Here is a 17,553-nt window from a genome sequence, read left to right as displayed (position 1 = left end):
ACCTATACCGAGCAGGCTTCAGTCGTGTCCAACTCTTCGGACCCTATGGGGTGTAGCCCCCCATGCTCCTCTGTCCATGGGATTCTCCAGGCTAGAATACTGGAGTGGGTTGCCATGCTTCCTCCAGGGGATCCTTCACTCCCAGGGATCGAACCTGCCTTTCTTATGCCTCCTGCACTGGCAGGCAGGTTCTTTACCACTAGCGCCATCTGGGAAGCAACATGAAAATAAAAACCAGCAGAAACAGCTGAGGATAGTTACCTCTAGGGCATGGGGATAAGGCATTGGGAGGAATTGGTCAAGGGAAAGTTCTAGGAGGATTAAAGAAAGAAGGTGAAGTTGCTCAGTCCGACTCGTTGTGACCCCAAGGACTGCAGCCTACCAGGCTCCTCCGTCCATGGCATTTTCCAGGCAAGAGTACCGGAGTGGGTTGACATTTCCTTCTCCAGGGGATCTTCCGGACTCGGGGATCGAACCTGGCTCTCCTGCATTGTGACCCCATGGACTATACAGTCCATGGAATTCTCCAGGCCAGAATATTGGAGTGGGTAGCCTTTCCCTTCTCCAGGGGATCTTCCCAACCCAGGGATCAAACCCAGGTCTCTCACATTGCAGGCGGATTCTTTACCAGCTGAGCCACTAGGGTTTTCGTGACTTTTAAAAGCAATGTCCACGTATTTCATAAGATTAGAAGGACGGGTGCCCTGCAGGGACTAGGTCTGTGCCCAGGCTGGCCCAACTCTGTTAAGAATCAGGGAGTGTCCAGGGAAGAAATTATAGACACTCTCCCTGAACACAGTGACTTGGCTTCCTATCAAGGCTGTGGCCATTCAAGCAGAGTCGTTTAATCAGACTCCCTTCTTATTTGCATATTCGCTCACGATGCGTGACTTCAGCCAGGGTGAGAGTTCACTTACTGTTTGCGCAACTGCGGGACTCTGCCTGAAAGGTGCTCCGTTGCCCAAGTGTCCGGGTCCACTGTCTCTGAAACACATGGCTTTCCCTGCAGGATTTGGATGGGGGGCAGCCACCTCAGCTTATCAAGTGGAAGGTAGGAGAAACTCCTTGCCCTTCTCTAGGGCTGGGCTGGATGCCTTGTCATGGATTCTGTATGTCTGCGGAAGAAGGTGGGGATGAGGAGGCAAAGAAAAAAAAAAAGAAGGAAAAGCACTGTGCTGTGTGCTAAGTCGCTTCAGTTGTGTCCGACTCTATGTGACCCCATGGACTGTAGCCCGCCAACTCCTCTGTCCATGGGGATTCTCCAGGCCAGAATACTGGAGTGGGTTGCCATGCCCTCCTCCAGAGGATCTTCCCAACTTAGGGATCGAACCTGCGTCTCGTAGGCCTCCTGCATTGGCAGGTGGGTTCTTACCACTAGCACTACCTGGGAAGTCCCAGAAAAGCACTGAAGAGCCCATAATTGTATAAATGAAACTACCTCTTTTCTTATAGAAGAGGCTCGCTTCCCATGTCCCTTTCCTTAGGCACAAGGGTGGTGGTGGTGACTGGCTGAAGACCCAGCAACAGCTGTATTTTTGGTCGGTTTCAGCGTATCTGAGACATCAGTGTATATTGAGCGAGTTGCTTTCATCATTTGTTTCTTGAACACATTGGCCATGACCTCCCTAAAAATGAAAACAGTTGCTCCTGTTGGTTGGAAAATACTAAGTACCTTCAAAGATTTTAAGAGACATCGTTAAGGGTTGTCCTTCAGTTGGGAGAGGTGCCCGGTTCTATTTCTATTAGGCACAAGCCCCCACCTCCCCCCCATTTCCTGGGTGGCTGAGAAGTAAAGGGGAGCGATTGTGAGAGGTCAGAGGATCCAGATGAAGTTGGTCTCCGTTCACCTCCCTGGAACTGCCAGGTAGAAGCCATCTTCCATGGGGACTGCTGGCTCAGATGGTAAAGAATCAGCGTGCCTTGCGGGAGACCCGTTTCGATCCCTGGGTTGGGAGGATCCCCTGGAGGAGAGCATGGCAACTGACTCCACTGTTCTTGCCTGGAGAATCAATCCCATGGACAGAGGAGCCTGGCGGGGCTGCAGTGCATGGGGTCGCAAAGGGTCGGACATGACTGAGCAACCAATACTTTCACACTTTCATGCTCTGATACAAGGCATGCTCAAAAGGTCTGGGAATGTCCAGTTTAGCAAGGTCCCACATCACTTTTCTCTCTCTCTGTAGTACCGTCTTCATCTTTTCCCAGATAATCTCCACTTGGTCAGCGTGGGTGACTTGACAGAGATGACCCTCTAGGAGTAAAAATGAGAGATATTGCCTTGGCTAGTTTCCTCCTTGGAAGAGAGTTCAGACAGAACTGAGAGGGGGTTGCAGAGTGCTGGAATGGAGTGAACAGAATCAGGTTCTAGAAGGAACATAGAATGGAGCCTAGGAAATTAGGCTGTGGAGTCAGACTCCCTGGACCTGGGGTCCGTCTCTACCTTTTCCTAACTCTGTGTGACTTTGGGCAAGTTACTCGACTTCTCTGTGCCTTCTCATGTAAATGGGGATAATGATGGTATTATCAACCTTATATTGTTGCTGTGAGGTTTAAATAAGATGATATAAGTTAAACGCTGAATGATTAGTAAGTGATTCCTGAATGGTACTTATATTTAGATGGGGGTCAGTCACAAAGGGTTTACTGAGAATGACTCAGTTTAGAACTCTGCAGTAAACTTGGCTGAAATATGCAATCAGTTATCCAAGACAACACAGTGGGTTTCAGCACCCAGCTCCAGATCCTGCTCACTCAGGTGCAGGGGGTAAGCATACGGCTCCCTTCTGGGCTTCTCTCTTTTCACAGGGCTTCCGCATGGCTAGCCCTTTTCTGTCTACACCCAGCTTGCTGCTGCCTTACTGTAAGCTCTTTATTTGTGATCCCTAGCCCACTATCGTGCTGTTCACTGTCTCATAACTGCTTTCAGAAGGGAAATTGATCTTCCTTTCTGTCAATGCACAGATGCCTTTTATATGTCCGTTTTCTTTTCTTTTCATACTATTCATGGTGACCTGCCTCTTGAGAAACCTGTCTGCAGATCAGGAAGCAACAGTTAGAACTGGACATGGAACAACAGACTGGTTCCAAATAGGAAGAGGAGTACATCAAGGCTGTATATTGTCACCCTGCTTATTTAACTCATATGCAGAGTACATCATGAGAAATGCTGGGCTGGAAGAAGCACAAGCTGGAATCAAGATTGCCAGGAGAAATATCAGTAACCTCAGATATGCAGATGACACCACCCTTATGGCAGAAAGTAAAGAAGAACTAGAGCCTCTTGATGAAAGTGAAAGAGGAGAGAGAAAAAGTTGGCTTAAAGCTCAACATTCAGAAAATTAAGATCATGGCATCCGGTCCCATCACTTCTTGGGAAATAGATGGGGAAAGAGTGGCAACAGTGTCAGACTTTATTTTTGGGGGCTCCAAAATCACTGCAGATGGTGACTGCAGCCATGAAATTAAAAGACGCTTACTCCTTGGAAGGAAAGTTATGACCAGCCTAGATAGCATATTAAAAAGCAGAGACATTATTTTGCCAACTAAGGTCCATCTAGTCAAGGCTATGGTTTTTCCAGTGGTCATGTATGGATGTGAGAGCTGGACTATGAAGAAAGCTGAGCACCGAAGAATTGTTGCTTTTGAGCTGTGGTGTTGAGGAAGACTCTTGAGTGTCTCTTGGACAGCAAGGGGATCCAACCAGTCCATCCTAAAGGAAATCCGTCCTGAATATTCATTGGAAGGACTGATGTTGAAGCTGAAACTCCAATACTTTGGCCACCTGATGCAAAGAGCTGACTCATTTGAAAGCCCCTGATGCTGGGAAAGATTGAGGGCAGGAGGAGAAGGGGACAACAGAGGATGAGATGGTTGGATGGCATCACTGACTCAATGGACATGAGTTTGGGTGGACTGCGGGAGTTGGTGATGGACAGGGAGGCCTGGCGTGCTGTGGTTCCTGGGGTCACAAAGAGTCGGACACGACTGAGTGACTGAACTGACTTTCTTTTCTTACCTATCCTTTTATGCTGGGTTTGAATCCTAGCTCGAGCACTTACTAGCTGAGTGACTTTGGACAAATAACTTGTTTAAGTCTCAGGTTCCTTATTTGTAAAATTAAGAAAATGGTCATACCCACCCTGTAGCTTTGTTCTGAGATTTAAAGAGGTCTGCATATGTAATTGAAGCACAAGAATGCTGGTGCATGTGAAAGTGAAGTCGCTCAGTCGTGTCCAACTCGTGGCGACCCCATGGACTTCAGCTTACCAGGCTCGTCCGTCCATGGGATTTTCCAGGCAGAGTACTGGAGTGGGTTGCCATTTCCTTCTCTAGGGGATCTTCCCGACCCAGGGATCGAAGCCAGGTCTCCCGCATTGTAGACAGACACTTTACCATCTGAGCCACCAATGCCTGGTGCATAGTATCCACTAAGTAAAAATAACACTACTACTACTAGTAATGATGATGAATGTTATTCTTTTCTCCTGGTTTGATTCTGTCCCACTACGTCATCTGCTCCATTTACTGGGAATGGTCCTTTCTTCTTTGGACCCTAAATAAGAATATACTCTGTTCTTGCTCATTCTTGTCCAGTTACTCGGAGTTACTGTTTAGCTACCCCTTCCACCATTGTAGGGATCACACATGCAGGATGTCAACACGTGGCTTTGTCAGATCAATGTGGCCTGGCATTTAAAAGCTGAAGTCCCCTTGTCACTTTCCAATTTTGATAATCTTTGAACTTTTGAGCTTCCCTAGCCTCTGAAAGTTCACAGAATCTTTGGAAGTCATGGACAGTTAGCAGAACTGAGGACTGAGCATCATCTGTATTTATAAAAAAAAAAAAATCTCTCTTGGTCATTTATTCTAAAACATCATGATGTATCTTTTTATATTGATTTTCAAAACACATTGTCTGTGTAGGTATCTTTGTTTTCAGACACCCTCCCCTGAGTCTGGAGAGAGAGCTATCATACTCCATGGCCCCTGCCCTCCTCTACAGATCCATGCCCACCCCCACACAGAATCTGTGATTTTTTGGCTCTGTTACTTGGAATGGAAGTCACTGTCAGGTGTTTGCAAGTAGAGTGACCAGAAAGGGCAAAACAGGCCCTTCAGTCACTGGGCTTCCTAATGTACTATTTGCTTGTGTATTTTACCAGACCTATGGCTCTTTCTTCTCTCTGTCCTTGTCCATGTCTCATTCACCTTCATGTTGGCCACTTCCTTGGCTATGGTTTTTAAGAAGAGTTTAATGTTTATTATACCAGAGTTGGCTTCATGGTGCCTAGAGCTTTTTGAAGGAAAGCACCATATAAATCTAATAAATAAATAATAAACAAGTGATATAAGCAGGAGGAAAATTACGTGTTTTAGGTGAGTTGTAAAGAACCCTGTAAAACCTGTAAAAATGTGTTCGTTAGACAAAGAGGCAGGGAAGAAAATGAAGATAATCATCATTCATACGGAAGTGAATCTCATGCAATATTTTAAAGCACAAAAAAAATCCCCATGATTTTTAACCCTTTATGAAACTCTTTGCCTGTGTTTCTGGCTGCAGGAAACATGAGGCACAAAGCAGCAGATAGTTCAGTGCCATTGTTTACTTCCTTGTAAGCCACGGAGGGCCTATGAAAATAACTTTTAGGACCTGATTGTACAGCTCTTATGAGCTTGTAAGTCCCAGTAATTTCAGGGAAGGCCCTAAAGGGGTGAATATACTCTGCAAAAATCCTGCGGGTCCTAAGTAAAGTCTAAAACTACTCCACTAAGGCCTCCTGGCAGAATCCAAGTTTGTGGTTTTTAAGGAGATAAAGCCCTCAGTTTTATGAATGCGATTACCAACCCTCCATGATGCACTGGATATCAGTGTAATGTTTGGAGTATGATTTAACTTGGATTTTGACTTTATGTTGGCAGATATTGAGGCTGGCCTCAAAATTGGGTCTTCTATTTGCCTTGATGTATCAAAGATGAACTCCTGTAGTTGAGAAACTTGGGGTTCTTTTGTGCTTACAAAAGTGGGAGAATGAACAAATTCTTTGGTCTTAGGCCCAGTTTTAAGTGATTCATTTTTTAAAAAAATTAATCCATTTTTGGCTGCTCTGGGCTTTCACTGCTTCGAGCAGGCTTTCTCTAGTTACAGTGAGCTGAGGGGGGGCTACTGTCTAGTTTGCAGGGCATGGGCTTTTCATTGCGGTGACTTCTCTTGTTGCAGAGCATGGTTCTATGGTACATGGGCTTCAGTAGTTGCAGCTCTCGGACTCTAGAGTGGGGGCTCAGTAGTTTCAATGCACCAGCTTAGTTGTTCCTAGGCCTGTGGGATCTTCCTGGAGCAGGAATCAAACCCATGTTTCCTGCAATGGCAGGCGGATTCTTAAACACTGGGCCACCAGGGAAGGCCTGTAGTGATTCTATCCAGGTTGTTTCTTCTCCGTACCTTTTAAAAACTGAATTCAACGATGCAACCTGAGCTAGAGGCCCATTTTATCTACCTGCTGTAGATGTCAGCACAGGCCCCATATTTCTTTAGACCGCTTCCTGTTTGCTTCCTCCACTCAACCAGTTTTGGCTGTGTACCTGGCTTCCTAATTTCCACTGAACTCCTTGGAGCAAACATTTCAGATGGGGATTTATCTTTTGGCTACCCTTGGTAGTCTTCTGGTACAGCGTTCACCAAACTGATCTGCCCTTTGTATGAACCATCTAAGAAAGAAGTGGAAGCAGACTTAAAACAGGGACACTTATAAAAAGGAGGAAGAGGGGTAAGAATTTATCCATGAAATTTCTCATACCTTGAAGTTGAGGTGAGAGAAACCACCCTTATTTCTTTCCCCCAGTTTCAAATTTGAGATCCACAAAAACTCAGTAGTTGCCCCCGTTTTTGATTGTATGATGAAATTATGTAGGCATCATTGAACAAGTATGGGCTCTGGCCGGGTTGGCATTCAGATATTCGTTAGCTGATACACTGACCAATCAAATGCTAACTGTAAAAAAAATTGTCATAGAGTGGACTTGCACTTACATTGACTAATGAGAGGAAATTCCAACCGTCAGCCGCTGGTATGGCACAGACTACTGGCAGCATCTTCATTGACCATTAAGATTAGAGGCCAGATGTCAACTGACTTGACTAGCCTGGCACTCACTTAACTAATCAGAGTGGGTACCAGCTGTAATCAACCACTGAGGCCACAATTTCATGTACTGATTGAATTTTAGCTTTAGGCTTATGAGTGGGAAATATGAAGACTATATCAGACTATTTGTGAACTACTGGAGAGTTAAATCTCTTTAATTTCTCCAAGCCTCAGATTTTTCACCTGCAAAATCCCTGATGCTCATCTCTTTCTCTCTCTTTTTTAATTAAATTTCATTGGGTAAGTATTGGAGAACTTTTTCTTACATTGTGTACTTCTCTGGATCTGGGTTGATTTCCCCAACTTTTTCTTTCAGATTACTAATTTGGGCATTAGCTTTGTTCATTCTATCTTTCAACCTCTCTATGAAGTATTTAATTATGGCAATCATATTTTTAAGTTTTAGGAACACATTTTTATTCTTTGATTGTCTAATTTCCAGGAGGTCATGTTTTGTTTTTTGGATGTAGTCATTCTTTAAATCTTTTAAAGAATGCTAGTTCAAAAATTGTCTCCCCCCTGCCCCCGCCCTTTTTTGTATCACTTTGAAATCTTTGTTTACTTGGATCCTCATTTTTCATGCTATTTGTCTTTGTCAAGTGGCTGGTGATCCTGGAATACCCATTTATGATTTTGATTGAAGAATACATTGATATGAGTAACTGAGTCAGGCTTCCTTTGAAGTTAAGTGGTTTTGTTCAGCTGAAACAGTCCTGATCCTGTAAGAAGCAGGGTTCTGTGTAAGTGAGTGGGACCCATTGATGGTCAGTCTACTCATAAAGGACTATGTATGTAAGGGAAGGAAGCCAATGTTTAGATCTCAATAATTGCCAGATAATGAGAACTTTAAAAAAGAATGTTTTTGTTTGCCCTTTAAAAGTGTTTTTATCAAGTCTTTCTTTTTTCATCAGTTTAACTGAGGTATAATTGTCATGCAGCACTGTATAAGTTTAAAAGTTTCAGCTTAATGACTTGACTTACATATATTGTCAATTGATTACCACAATAAGAAAAAAAAAGTTTTTTAAAAAAATTTTAATGCCAATTTCTAGGATCTATTCTCTTAGCAATTTTCAAATATGGCATACAACAAAGTTTAGTCTAGGCATCATGTTGTACATTACCTCCTTAGTACTAATTTATCTTATAACCAAAAGTTTGTACCTTCTGACCACTTGCATCCAGTTCCTCCTCCCCTCACCCCCCATCTCTGGAGGATATGGATCTGATTATTTTTTCTCTATGAGTTGGTTTTTTTTTTCTGTTTCCTTAGATTCCACTGTGAGATCATACCATATTCATCTTTCTTTGTCTGATTGTTCACTTTTGACTTTTGTTTCCCATCTGTACTACCCTTCAAATTCATATTTAGTTCTAGAGTTTATTCTGCCTTTCTGCACTCAGTACCCTTGATAGCCATCTTTTCTTGTCACATATCTCACTTTTATTGAGCATATCTTGTAACTTTGAGGTGGGGTGAAGGCAGCACCAACTGCTCTGTTTGAAGGGTGGGTGAGGAAACAGTCAGGCCGGCAACGTGTTGAATAATCCTTTAGTTAATTACTCTGATGATCGCTCTGAGTCTGTTCTTCTCTCTGCAGTGACTGACCCATAGATTCTCTAGGGCAAACCCTCTTAATGCTTACCAGCCATTGTGTGTGTGTGTGTGTGTGTGTGTGTCCCCGTGTGTATTGTCATCCTTTGCTTTAGTTTCTCAGACAATTCCATTCTAGTTACTTTCTGTTTGCCACAAATTCTTTAGTCAATGTGGCATTCTTTAGGGGCTTTTTTGGTTTTCAGTTATGTCATGGGTTTAAAAAAAAAAAAATTGTCATTTCAGTGGGGTTGTGAGAGGGAGAGGAATTAAATGTCCATTCCACTCCCCATCTTGAACTGGAAGTCCTTATTAACATGCCTTTGTAGAACAAAAGTGTCTTATAAACTATACAGTATTATTCAAAGTTTAGCAAATGAATTCCCCCATCTTCTTCTTACCTTTATCTTCCTTCTCTTTGTCACTAACACATCCAAGCTCTGGGAATTTTCTAGTCTTAAGCTTTTCAGAAAGAGGATGTGATAGCCTGGAATTGATGGCATTTCAGGCAATGAGAGGAAGTGAAATACTGAGAGAGTGTGAGAGAAGCCGTGGTGGACGATGGGTGCCACGATCAAGAGAAGTGCCTGCCTCGGGGCCAGCGGCTCCAAGCCATTTGTACTTTTCATCCTTTCTTACATCCCTTTATTCTGGACACAGATTTGTCAGGAAGCATCTTACAGGAAGCTTCCTGTGTGCTGTTTTGGATCTGTCGGAATCCTTTGGTCCTTATTAATTCCTGAATATTCAGGAATTAAGGGGAGAGGCACGCCTTTCCCAGGGCTGAGGAATCCAGGCATTTCCTTTGTTAGTTTCTCATTATGGTGATAAGTACCCTCTTCTCTCTTTTAATAGGGATCGCCTTGTGTTTTGTAAGTCTGAATTTTAATCTTTTTCTTTGCTGAGAATAACTACCTTGTAAGACAGTATATATGCCCACACCATGTTGATTAAAACACATTTGCTCCATCAGAGCTTTGGTCCCCGTGTCTTTCTTTCTCTTCCTCTCTTTCTCTTTCTATTTCTGGCTGATTCCCTGGAACGTGAAAGCCGGCTGCTTAACCTAGGGAATATTAGCCTCTTTCCTTCTTTCACTTTCTCATTGTCGACTCTGGACCACTAGGTTCTGGTCCATTAAAGGACCAACACAGATTCTCCATGTACCAAGTTTCCTGATAACGAGTTGGCTTCATGGGCAATGATGAAAGGTATCTGCTGCCATCACTGTTGGTACATGTTGGGTATTTGCCGATAGCAGTCTGCCTGCTTATATATTCTTTTCTGTCAACAAGGTTCTTGATACTGAATGAATGCTTATCACATATGTTTAGGAAAAAGAATTTTTATCTGTATGATGGAGTTACTACAAAATAATTGTAGAGCATTTAAAATATACAAACAAGCAAACAAATAAAAAATCAGCCAGAGAGGTGTCTTCAAATTTTGGGTCTATACTTCAGTCTCCTTGTATACATTCATAGATTTTCATGCACTCATCCACTTTTGTTTATCCTAATAGGAATGTTCTATAGATGGTTTTGATTTCTGTAAGATACTTAAATATATCCTGATAGACTATAACACATTTGCCTCTTTTTCTCTCCTCTCTATCTTTCTATATACATGGATGTTGCGTAGAAAGCAAATGTGATATGTATGTCTTTTTCAATTATGGTTTCCTCAGGGTATATGCCCAATAATGCGATTGCTGGATCATATTGTAGTTTTATTCCTAATTTTTTCAGGAAACTCCATATTGTTCTCCATAGTGGCTATATCAATTTGCATTCCTACCAACAGTGCAAGAGGGTTCCCTTTTCTCCACACCTTCCTCAGCATTTACTGTTTGTATACTTTTTGATGGTGGCTATTCTGACTGGTGTGAGAAGATACCTCATTGTGGTTTTGATGTGCATTTCTCTAATAATGAGCAATGGTGAGCATCTTTTCATGTGTTTATTACCCATCTGTATGTCTTATTTGGAGAAATGTCTGTTTAGGTCTTCTGCCCACTTTTTGATTGGGTTGTTTGTTTTTCTGCTGTTGAACTGCATGAGCTGCTTATATTGTAGAAACCATCACAATATTGTAATTATCCCCTAATTAAAAATAAAAAGAAGCAAAAAAGGCAAACAAAACAAATGTGAATCAATATGCATCTTTGAAGCTAAGAGAAAATTTGCTGTTTCTCAGTAGATTTGCTACATCTCCTGTTTGGAGTAGAGATCTATATCGTGTCCTACATATCTGTACATAAATTAATTTGTCACCACCAAATTCATCAGTTAAGCTGGGACATTTGTTTATTTGGATAAATGTGTGCCAGCATTGCACTGAAAGAAAGACTGTTCTTTCTTCGGCCTGCCCATCTGGCAGGGGTTGCTTTCCAGGTAAGTTCACTGGTGCAAAGCTTAAGTGATTCTTCAAGAATTACTGGGTCATCACACAGTGTCCCAGACAGAAATATGGGGCTCATGCTAGACTGTTCCTCTTACCTTTCTTTATTTAATCAATTATTTTTTTGTTCTACCTCCTTTAAACCCCTTGATTACACCCATCTTCCCCATTACTGCTTCCTTTTTTTTTAGTTCCAAAACTCACTATCTTTTGTCTTAAATTCTCTTGCCTCCCCTCCGCTTTCCTCTACTCTCTCAAACACCCTGCTTCTAGCACGGTCTTTTAAAATTCTGCCCACTTCATTCCATTTCTTTTTTTTTTTTAATGATTTTTTTTTTGTTTTTTGTAAGAGAAGCTAAGTGGTCCTCAGTTTTTAGTTTTTACTTTTTGGCTGCCCCGTGCAGCATATAGGGTCTTAGTTCCCCAACCAAGGATCAAACCTGAGTCCTCTGCATCGGAAGTGTAGAGTCTTAACCACTGGACCTCCAGGGGACTCCTTGCATTTCTTAAGAGATAGCATGAGCTCTGAAATCAAATAGACCAAGTTTGAACTCTAACTTCACCTCTTACCAGTTATGTGATCTTTGGAGACAACCAAGCTTTGTACCTCATTTCCTCATGTGTAAAATGGGAATAGTAGGGGTACCTGTCTTGGTTGTTGTAACTATGTTTATGAATATCAGCTGTTTAGATTTGCACTGGGCAAACTACATGTGTTCAGTACAATTTAACAATTATTTAATTGTCTTCTTGCCTTGTACAGAACTATTTCTGAATCCGTGCATGGCATAAAAAAAAAAAAAAAACAACAACTCTTTGTAATTTTACCTCTGACTATATCCCCAGTTTTATCTCTTGTTTCTTTTTCATTTGTATCTTATTCTTTGGCCAAAATGAAGCACAAGTAATTCTTTAAATGTGCCATGACCTTCATGTACTGTTGCATGCACCGTTCCCTCTGCTTGAATGCATACCTGACTTCTGGCATGTGCAGAGACGAACAGAGGACAAAGATCCAGGCTTCTCAACTTCCAGGCTGGGTCTCCTTTCCTCCTGCAGCGTACTGCCTCTTTCGCCTTCATCCTTTATGCTACTCATCTGAGTATATTATGGGAGCTTGATAGAGATAGTAAGGAGCTGGGAGTGGGATATGCAAAGGAAGCCACCCAAAGAAATCTTTAATACCTATAACAGTCTATTGTATTAATTCTTTGGAATGATATGGATAATATGGCTTTTTCCCTGAGAGCATTTGGACATAGCTCCATGCTTTTAATAATGGTTAATATCATGAGAGGGGCTTCTCCAGTGGCCCAGGGGTAAAGAGTCCGCCTGCAATGCAGAAGCTGCAGGAGACGCGGGTTCCACCCCTGGGTGGGGAGGATCCCCTGGAGGGGGACATGGCAACCCACTCCAGTGTTCTTGCCTGGAGGATCCCCTGGAGGGGGACATGGCAACCCACTCCAGTGTTCTTGCCTGGAGGATCCCACGGATAGAGGAGTCTGGGGGGCAACAGTCCAAAGGGTTGCCAAGAGTCAGACACGACTGAAGCAACTTAGCATGCGTGCAGTATCATGAGAAATATTGATATGGACTGATACGATATTAGCATGGCTATTACACTGAGGGCTGGTATTTCAGATGGCAAGGGTGCAGCTGCAGCCCTGTTATTTTCCTTTTCCTCTGCTGTGTGGGACACTGCCTTGAAAAGATCTGTATTGGCTTTGGATCTTTCTCAAGGTGCCTGTTCTTCCTTTCATTAGTGTGGATAATCAGAATTTGATTGTAAAGTATGCCTAGGCCAAGTGCAAGGGCTTTTAAAATTGTCTGCTGTTTTAGATTATCCAGGCCACTGATCCTCCTTCCTTAGCATGGATAATTGAGAGTGGACTGGGCTGAAGAGTGCTATGCAGAACCAATTGACAAAATAAATGAGATTTTAAAAATCCTTTACATTTTAATAATAGAAAAAAAAAAAAAAACCAAGCTAGATTTTCTTCTCCTTTTTTTAATCAAAAAGAGACTATTTTATATTTTGAAACAGTAAATGTTGATATATTTGGCTTTAAGTGGATTCAAAATAGGAGACTATTTCCTGTGATGCACCAGTTTAAAATGTATGCTAATCATAATAGGTACTTAATGGAGTTAGGGGACAAATTGAAAATATAGGCAAGAGTTTGGATGGTTTCATATTCAATGTCAGATTCTTTTATAACCATGTTTATGTTTCAACTAGGTAGCAAGGAGTGGGTGGGAGTTACTTCAGATTCTGAAAAGCTCTCTTCTGAAAGTGGAGGCTATAATTCTTTGTCCCTAATGAGCAGTAACCATGTGGAGAAAGGCATTTCATGAATGTTTGTGTAAGATTAACAGGATTCTGTTTTCTGGAAGCATCTGATCTCATTTGCTTCTCATTTTCATCCTTTCATCTTTCCCCATGCATGTCCGCATGCAGAGAGAAATGTTTTTACATGTCACTTGACTGGGAATTTAGAGGACATGTTCGCAAAGGAATGGTGTTGTAAATAGGGATTGGTGTCACTGAATGCCCTTCAGGTGTGTAATGAGATAAATAGATTTTGGGGGTTGACCTGGGAATTTGGAAAGTAATGTAAGAGGCAACGGTGAGTTTCTGGGCAGGTGACTCATAAAGATGGTTTTTGAAACATGACCCATTTTTATGTTGGGAATTGCCCAGCTAAGGCTTAAAGACTCCCATAACACCCATGAATAATCATTTAAATGCAGGCTTTGAGACTTGGGGAAAGAAGTGCATTATTTACTCTAAAGACAATAATCTTCCTTTGGAGTTATTGTAGTCCATCATACAGATGCATACTGGGGGATCTTTGAAAGAGCAACATTTTCTCTTGATGGTCCGTTCCTTCATATATCTTACAAATTATTATCCAGGTTTGGGTGGCAGGCTCTGGTTAGGGATGCACGGCAGCCATTCTGCACCAGAGTGTAAGAGACTAAGGCTCTTTCACAGAGTGAAATATTACAAAGGGCCTTTGGTCACTGTTTATTGTGTTTGTGTGAAGAGCAAGACATGGGGATGGAGGTGCTGTATCCTCTGGTTCTTTTCTTTTAGAAACACAACTTGATTATATTTTAATATACAAGCAAAATACAAAACACCATAGTAAATTACTGGCAATAAAATACAGTATTTCATTTGCATTGCATGACAAATAGTTAACATCCTTAGCCATAAATGAGTTCTTAGAAACTAGCAACAAAGACAAAGACATTGCTATACCAAGGGAAATGAAAAAAAAAAAAAAAAAAAAAAAACACAACAGAAGACATGAAATAACAGAAGTGACTCATAAGGGTTAAGCATATTTAAAAATGACTGAGCTGAACAATAACAGAAGAAAAACAATTTCTTTGTAATATCATATTACCAAAAATTAAAAATCTAGCATTTGTACAGTTTTAGGAAACATACCCACTTTAACACTAAGGAACAAGATTGATGAAGTCCCATCTATGTAATAGGGGAAAATCTGGTTTGGACTCAAACTATAAATTTTGGATATTCTTAGTCCTATCAGTTCCAATTCATTGGAATTATTTCAACAAATTATCTGGCTAAATTTACAATGTACATATCAATCAGGTTTACTGCATAGAAAATTTTTAACTAGTACATAGACCCTGCCCCCTCCCCCCCAACAAAATCTTCTGATTCTTTGTGGTGCCAAGAGCCTGTCAGACATAGGCACACAATACACTCTCGTGGCTCAACTGACTAGATGAAGGGAAAAGAGAAGAGTTCTCAGCATAGAAACTATACAGCTGGGCCAAACATCCTCTAGGGTCATGCTAGTACATGCTCTGTGGCTCAAAGAAAGATCAGGTACAGCTATACTAAGCCTACAATATGATTGACTTAGATGATGATTTTTCTCTTGGTTGTAGAGAAATTATGCAAGAAGATTCTGAAGAGGTCTATCTCCAGGTTGTACTTGGATGGTTCCTGGGGATGAATTAGTAATTCAAGTAAATTGAATGAATGTTTATTTGAATTACTACTGCATAGTTCTTCCTAGATATTTATTTACTGTGGGTACTAGAGTCTGGAGGTTTAAAAGGTCAGCAGAATGATCATTTGAATCCAAGATTCTAGTGAGGTAGAGGCAAACACATGACTATGATATCCTGTGACAACTTAAAGTAGAAGAAACAAAACAGTAATACTTTAGAATGTACTAGCAACACCTGAAGTTCTTGTCTCACGATTTGGGGGCCTATACCTGGTTATTTAATAGTGATATTTATAGATGGGGCCCAGGAATTTATATTTTTAAAAAATAAACACTCTGTGTGATTGTGTTGTGAATGGCCGATGATTTGAGAAATTCTGCCATAGGTTATGTTTTCTGATGACAGGGTGAATGGCAGGACCTACAGCCAGAGAGACAGGTAGGGCCTTGTCATGATGTACATAAGGTGCCAAGCTAAGGACTTGGTGTCAGGATCTTGTGCTCTGGGTTCTTGGGACCCACAAAATATTAAGCACAGGAAATGCTACAGTCAAGTCCATATGCTAGAAGAGTTTTGTCATCAGAGTGGAGGAGGAACTGAAGGAAGAAGACGTGGAAACAAAGGACAGTTATTATGCTATTGCAATAGATGAGGAAGATGGTGATAAAGGCCTGAGTTTGGGTAGAGGGGACAAAATGGAGAAAAAACCAGAAAGAGGCATATTGAGAGAGAACCAAAGGGAAATATTCGTGAACATAATGTAGTGAAAGTCACTCAGTTGTATCCGACTCTTTGTGACCCCATGGTCTACACAGTCCATGGAATTCTCCAGGCCAGAATACCAAAGTGGGTAACCTTTCCCTTCTCCAGGGGATCTTCCCAAACCAGGGATTGAATCCAGGTCTCCCTCATTGCAGGCAACTCTTTACCAGCTGAGCCACAAGGGAAGCCCAGGAATACTGGAGTGCGTAGCCTATCCCTTCTCCGGCAGATCTTCCTGACCCAGGAATTGAATTGGGGTCTCTTGCACTGCAGGCAGATTCTTTATCAACTGAGCTATCAGAGAAGCCCATGAGTATAATGTAGGGTGTGAAGGAAATAGAAGCAAGACTAAGGTGACTCTTGTGATAACAGTTTAGGTAACTTTCTGGCTGATGAGTCTATGAATAGAAATACAATACACTGGAGAAGGAGCGGCATTGGAATTTGCTTGGTAGATATATAATTTGGTAGATTCAATTTGGGGTTGAAATTTCCTTAAGGTATTTAAATGGAAATGCCTAGGAAGTGACTGGAAATTCACATCTCCATTCTGGATTGGATTTGCTGGCAGTTTTCAGCGTGTAGCTGACAGTTCAAATCATGAAAGAGGAGAATCCTTGAGATAGGGTTAGAGAGGGAAACAGAAAAGGAGCAGGTTGCAGAGTCTGGATTAAGTAAAGAATTCAAAAGATTCGGAAGAGCTCACAAGGATGTGGCATTTTCCCAGAAGATGAGAATGATTAGAAAGAACTTGAGGCATCTTCTAGACCAGTGATTTTATAACAGTTTTTAATGCAGCAGAACTCGGTTTTCAAGGAAAATCTAACTTAGAACTTTAATAAAACAGATCCAGATAGAGCATCTCTGGTTGAAGAGAAGAGAGGGAGAATGTGTGCCTATCCACCCAGTGCTCCTTTCTTTACTGCTTCTTCCCCACTTGGTAACTCCTGACTCCTCTCCAGGGAAGAGGGCTTTTAAAACATCAATGTGCATTCCTTATTTTATAGAGGCTGGGTGATGGATTACGTGATCGTTGTCATGAAACTCATTGGAAACTCATTTGTGACTGAGGGAGAACATGATGTGATAAAGCCCACAAGAAACAAAGCAGTCAAAGGCAGCATGGAAGTTGGAGCTGGCCCAATGGTGAAGACAGCGCAGGGTTTTAAGGACCAGATGAGGTGTATATGTGTGTGTGTAAACATTCTAAGTTGTAACATTCCAGGAAGGAGTTGCAAAGATGGTACATTTGTGACTCCAAGAAGACATTCAGGTATTCCAGTTTCTTGCCCATTTAAGAGTCAGAGCTAAAAGGTTTGTGCTGGGTTGGAGAAACAAAGAGTCTTTCTAGTTTCTATGAAATTGAGGCAGTTGTCATGGACATTGCATTGCAATTATAGTCCAGACTCCATTCAAATTTTGGTAGAAGTGGAACTTTAATGATAAGATGAGCTAGAGAGCCAGTGAAGGGCAGCAGTGGCTTTCCTTTCATGTAAGAGGGTCTTTGGGAGAGACAGTCTAGTTGGGTGGTGAAATCTTGATAATTTGTCAGAGTGAAATCTTGATGACTTGTCTTAAAATTATATTTTCAAGACAGGTGTGCTTCCCCTATTAAAATGCATTTTTATTTAAGAAGACCCCTTTGGAGGGTTACTGATGAAA

General features: G+C 41.7%; 1 protein-coding gene across 4 annotated transcripts in view; it reads left to right on the top strand.

Annotated features, from left to right (window-relative positions):
* Positions 1-910: 910 nt before the first annotated feature.
* The window catches only part of LOC110127253 (cytosolic beta-glucosidase), a 217,055-nt gene continuing 200,412 nt past the window's right edge, over positions 911-17,553 (top strand). For 2 of the 4 annotated variants that reach the window (XM_070452089.1, XM_070452088.1), the window contains exon 1: positions 912-1,051. In XM_070452089.1, coding sequence (XP_070308190.1) covers positions 994-1,051 — 58 coding nt within the window. In that variant the 5' untranslated portion in view covers positions 912-993. Of the gene's footprint in view, positions 1,052-17,553 lie in introns of all 4 variants that reach the window. The other 2 variants (XM_070452087.1, XM_020877389.2) reach the window with 2 other exon arrangements.

The sequence above is a fragment of the Odocoileus virginianus genome, chromosome 21, assembly GCF_023699985.2.
Source record: "Odocoileus virginianus isolate 20LAN1187 ecotype Illinois chromosome 21, Ovbor_1.2, whole genome shotgun sequence".
Lineage (NCBI taxonomy): Eukaryota > Metazoa > Chordata > Mammalia > Artiodactyla > Cervidae > Odocoileus > Odocoileus virginianus.
This window is presented reverse-complemented; position numbering and strand designations above follow the sequence as displayed.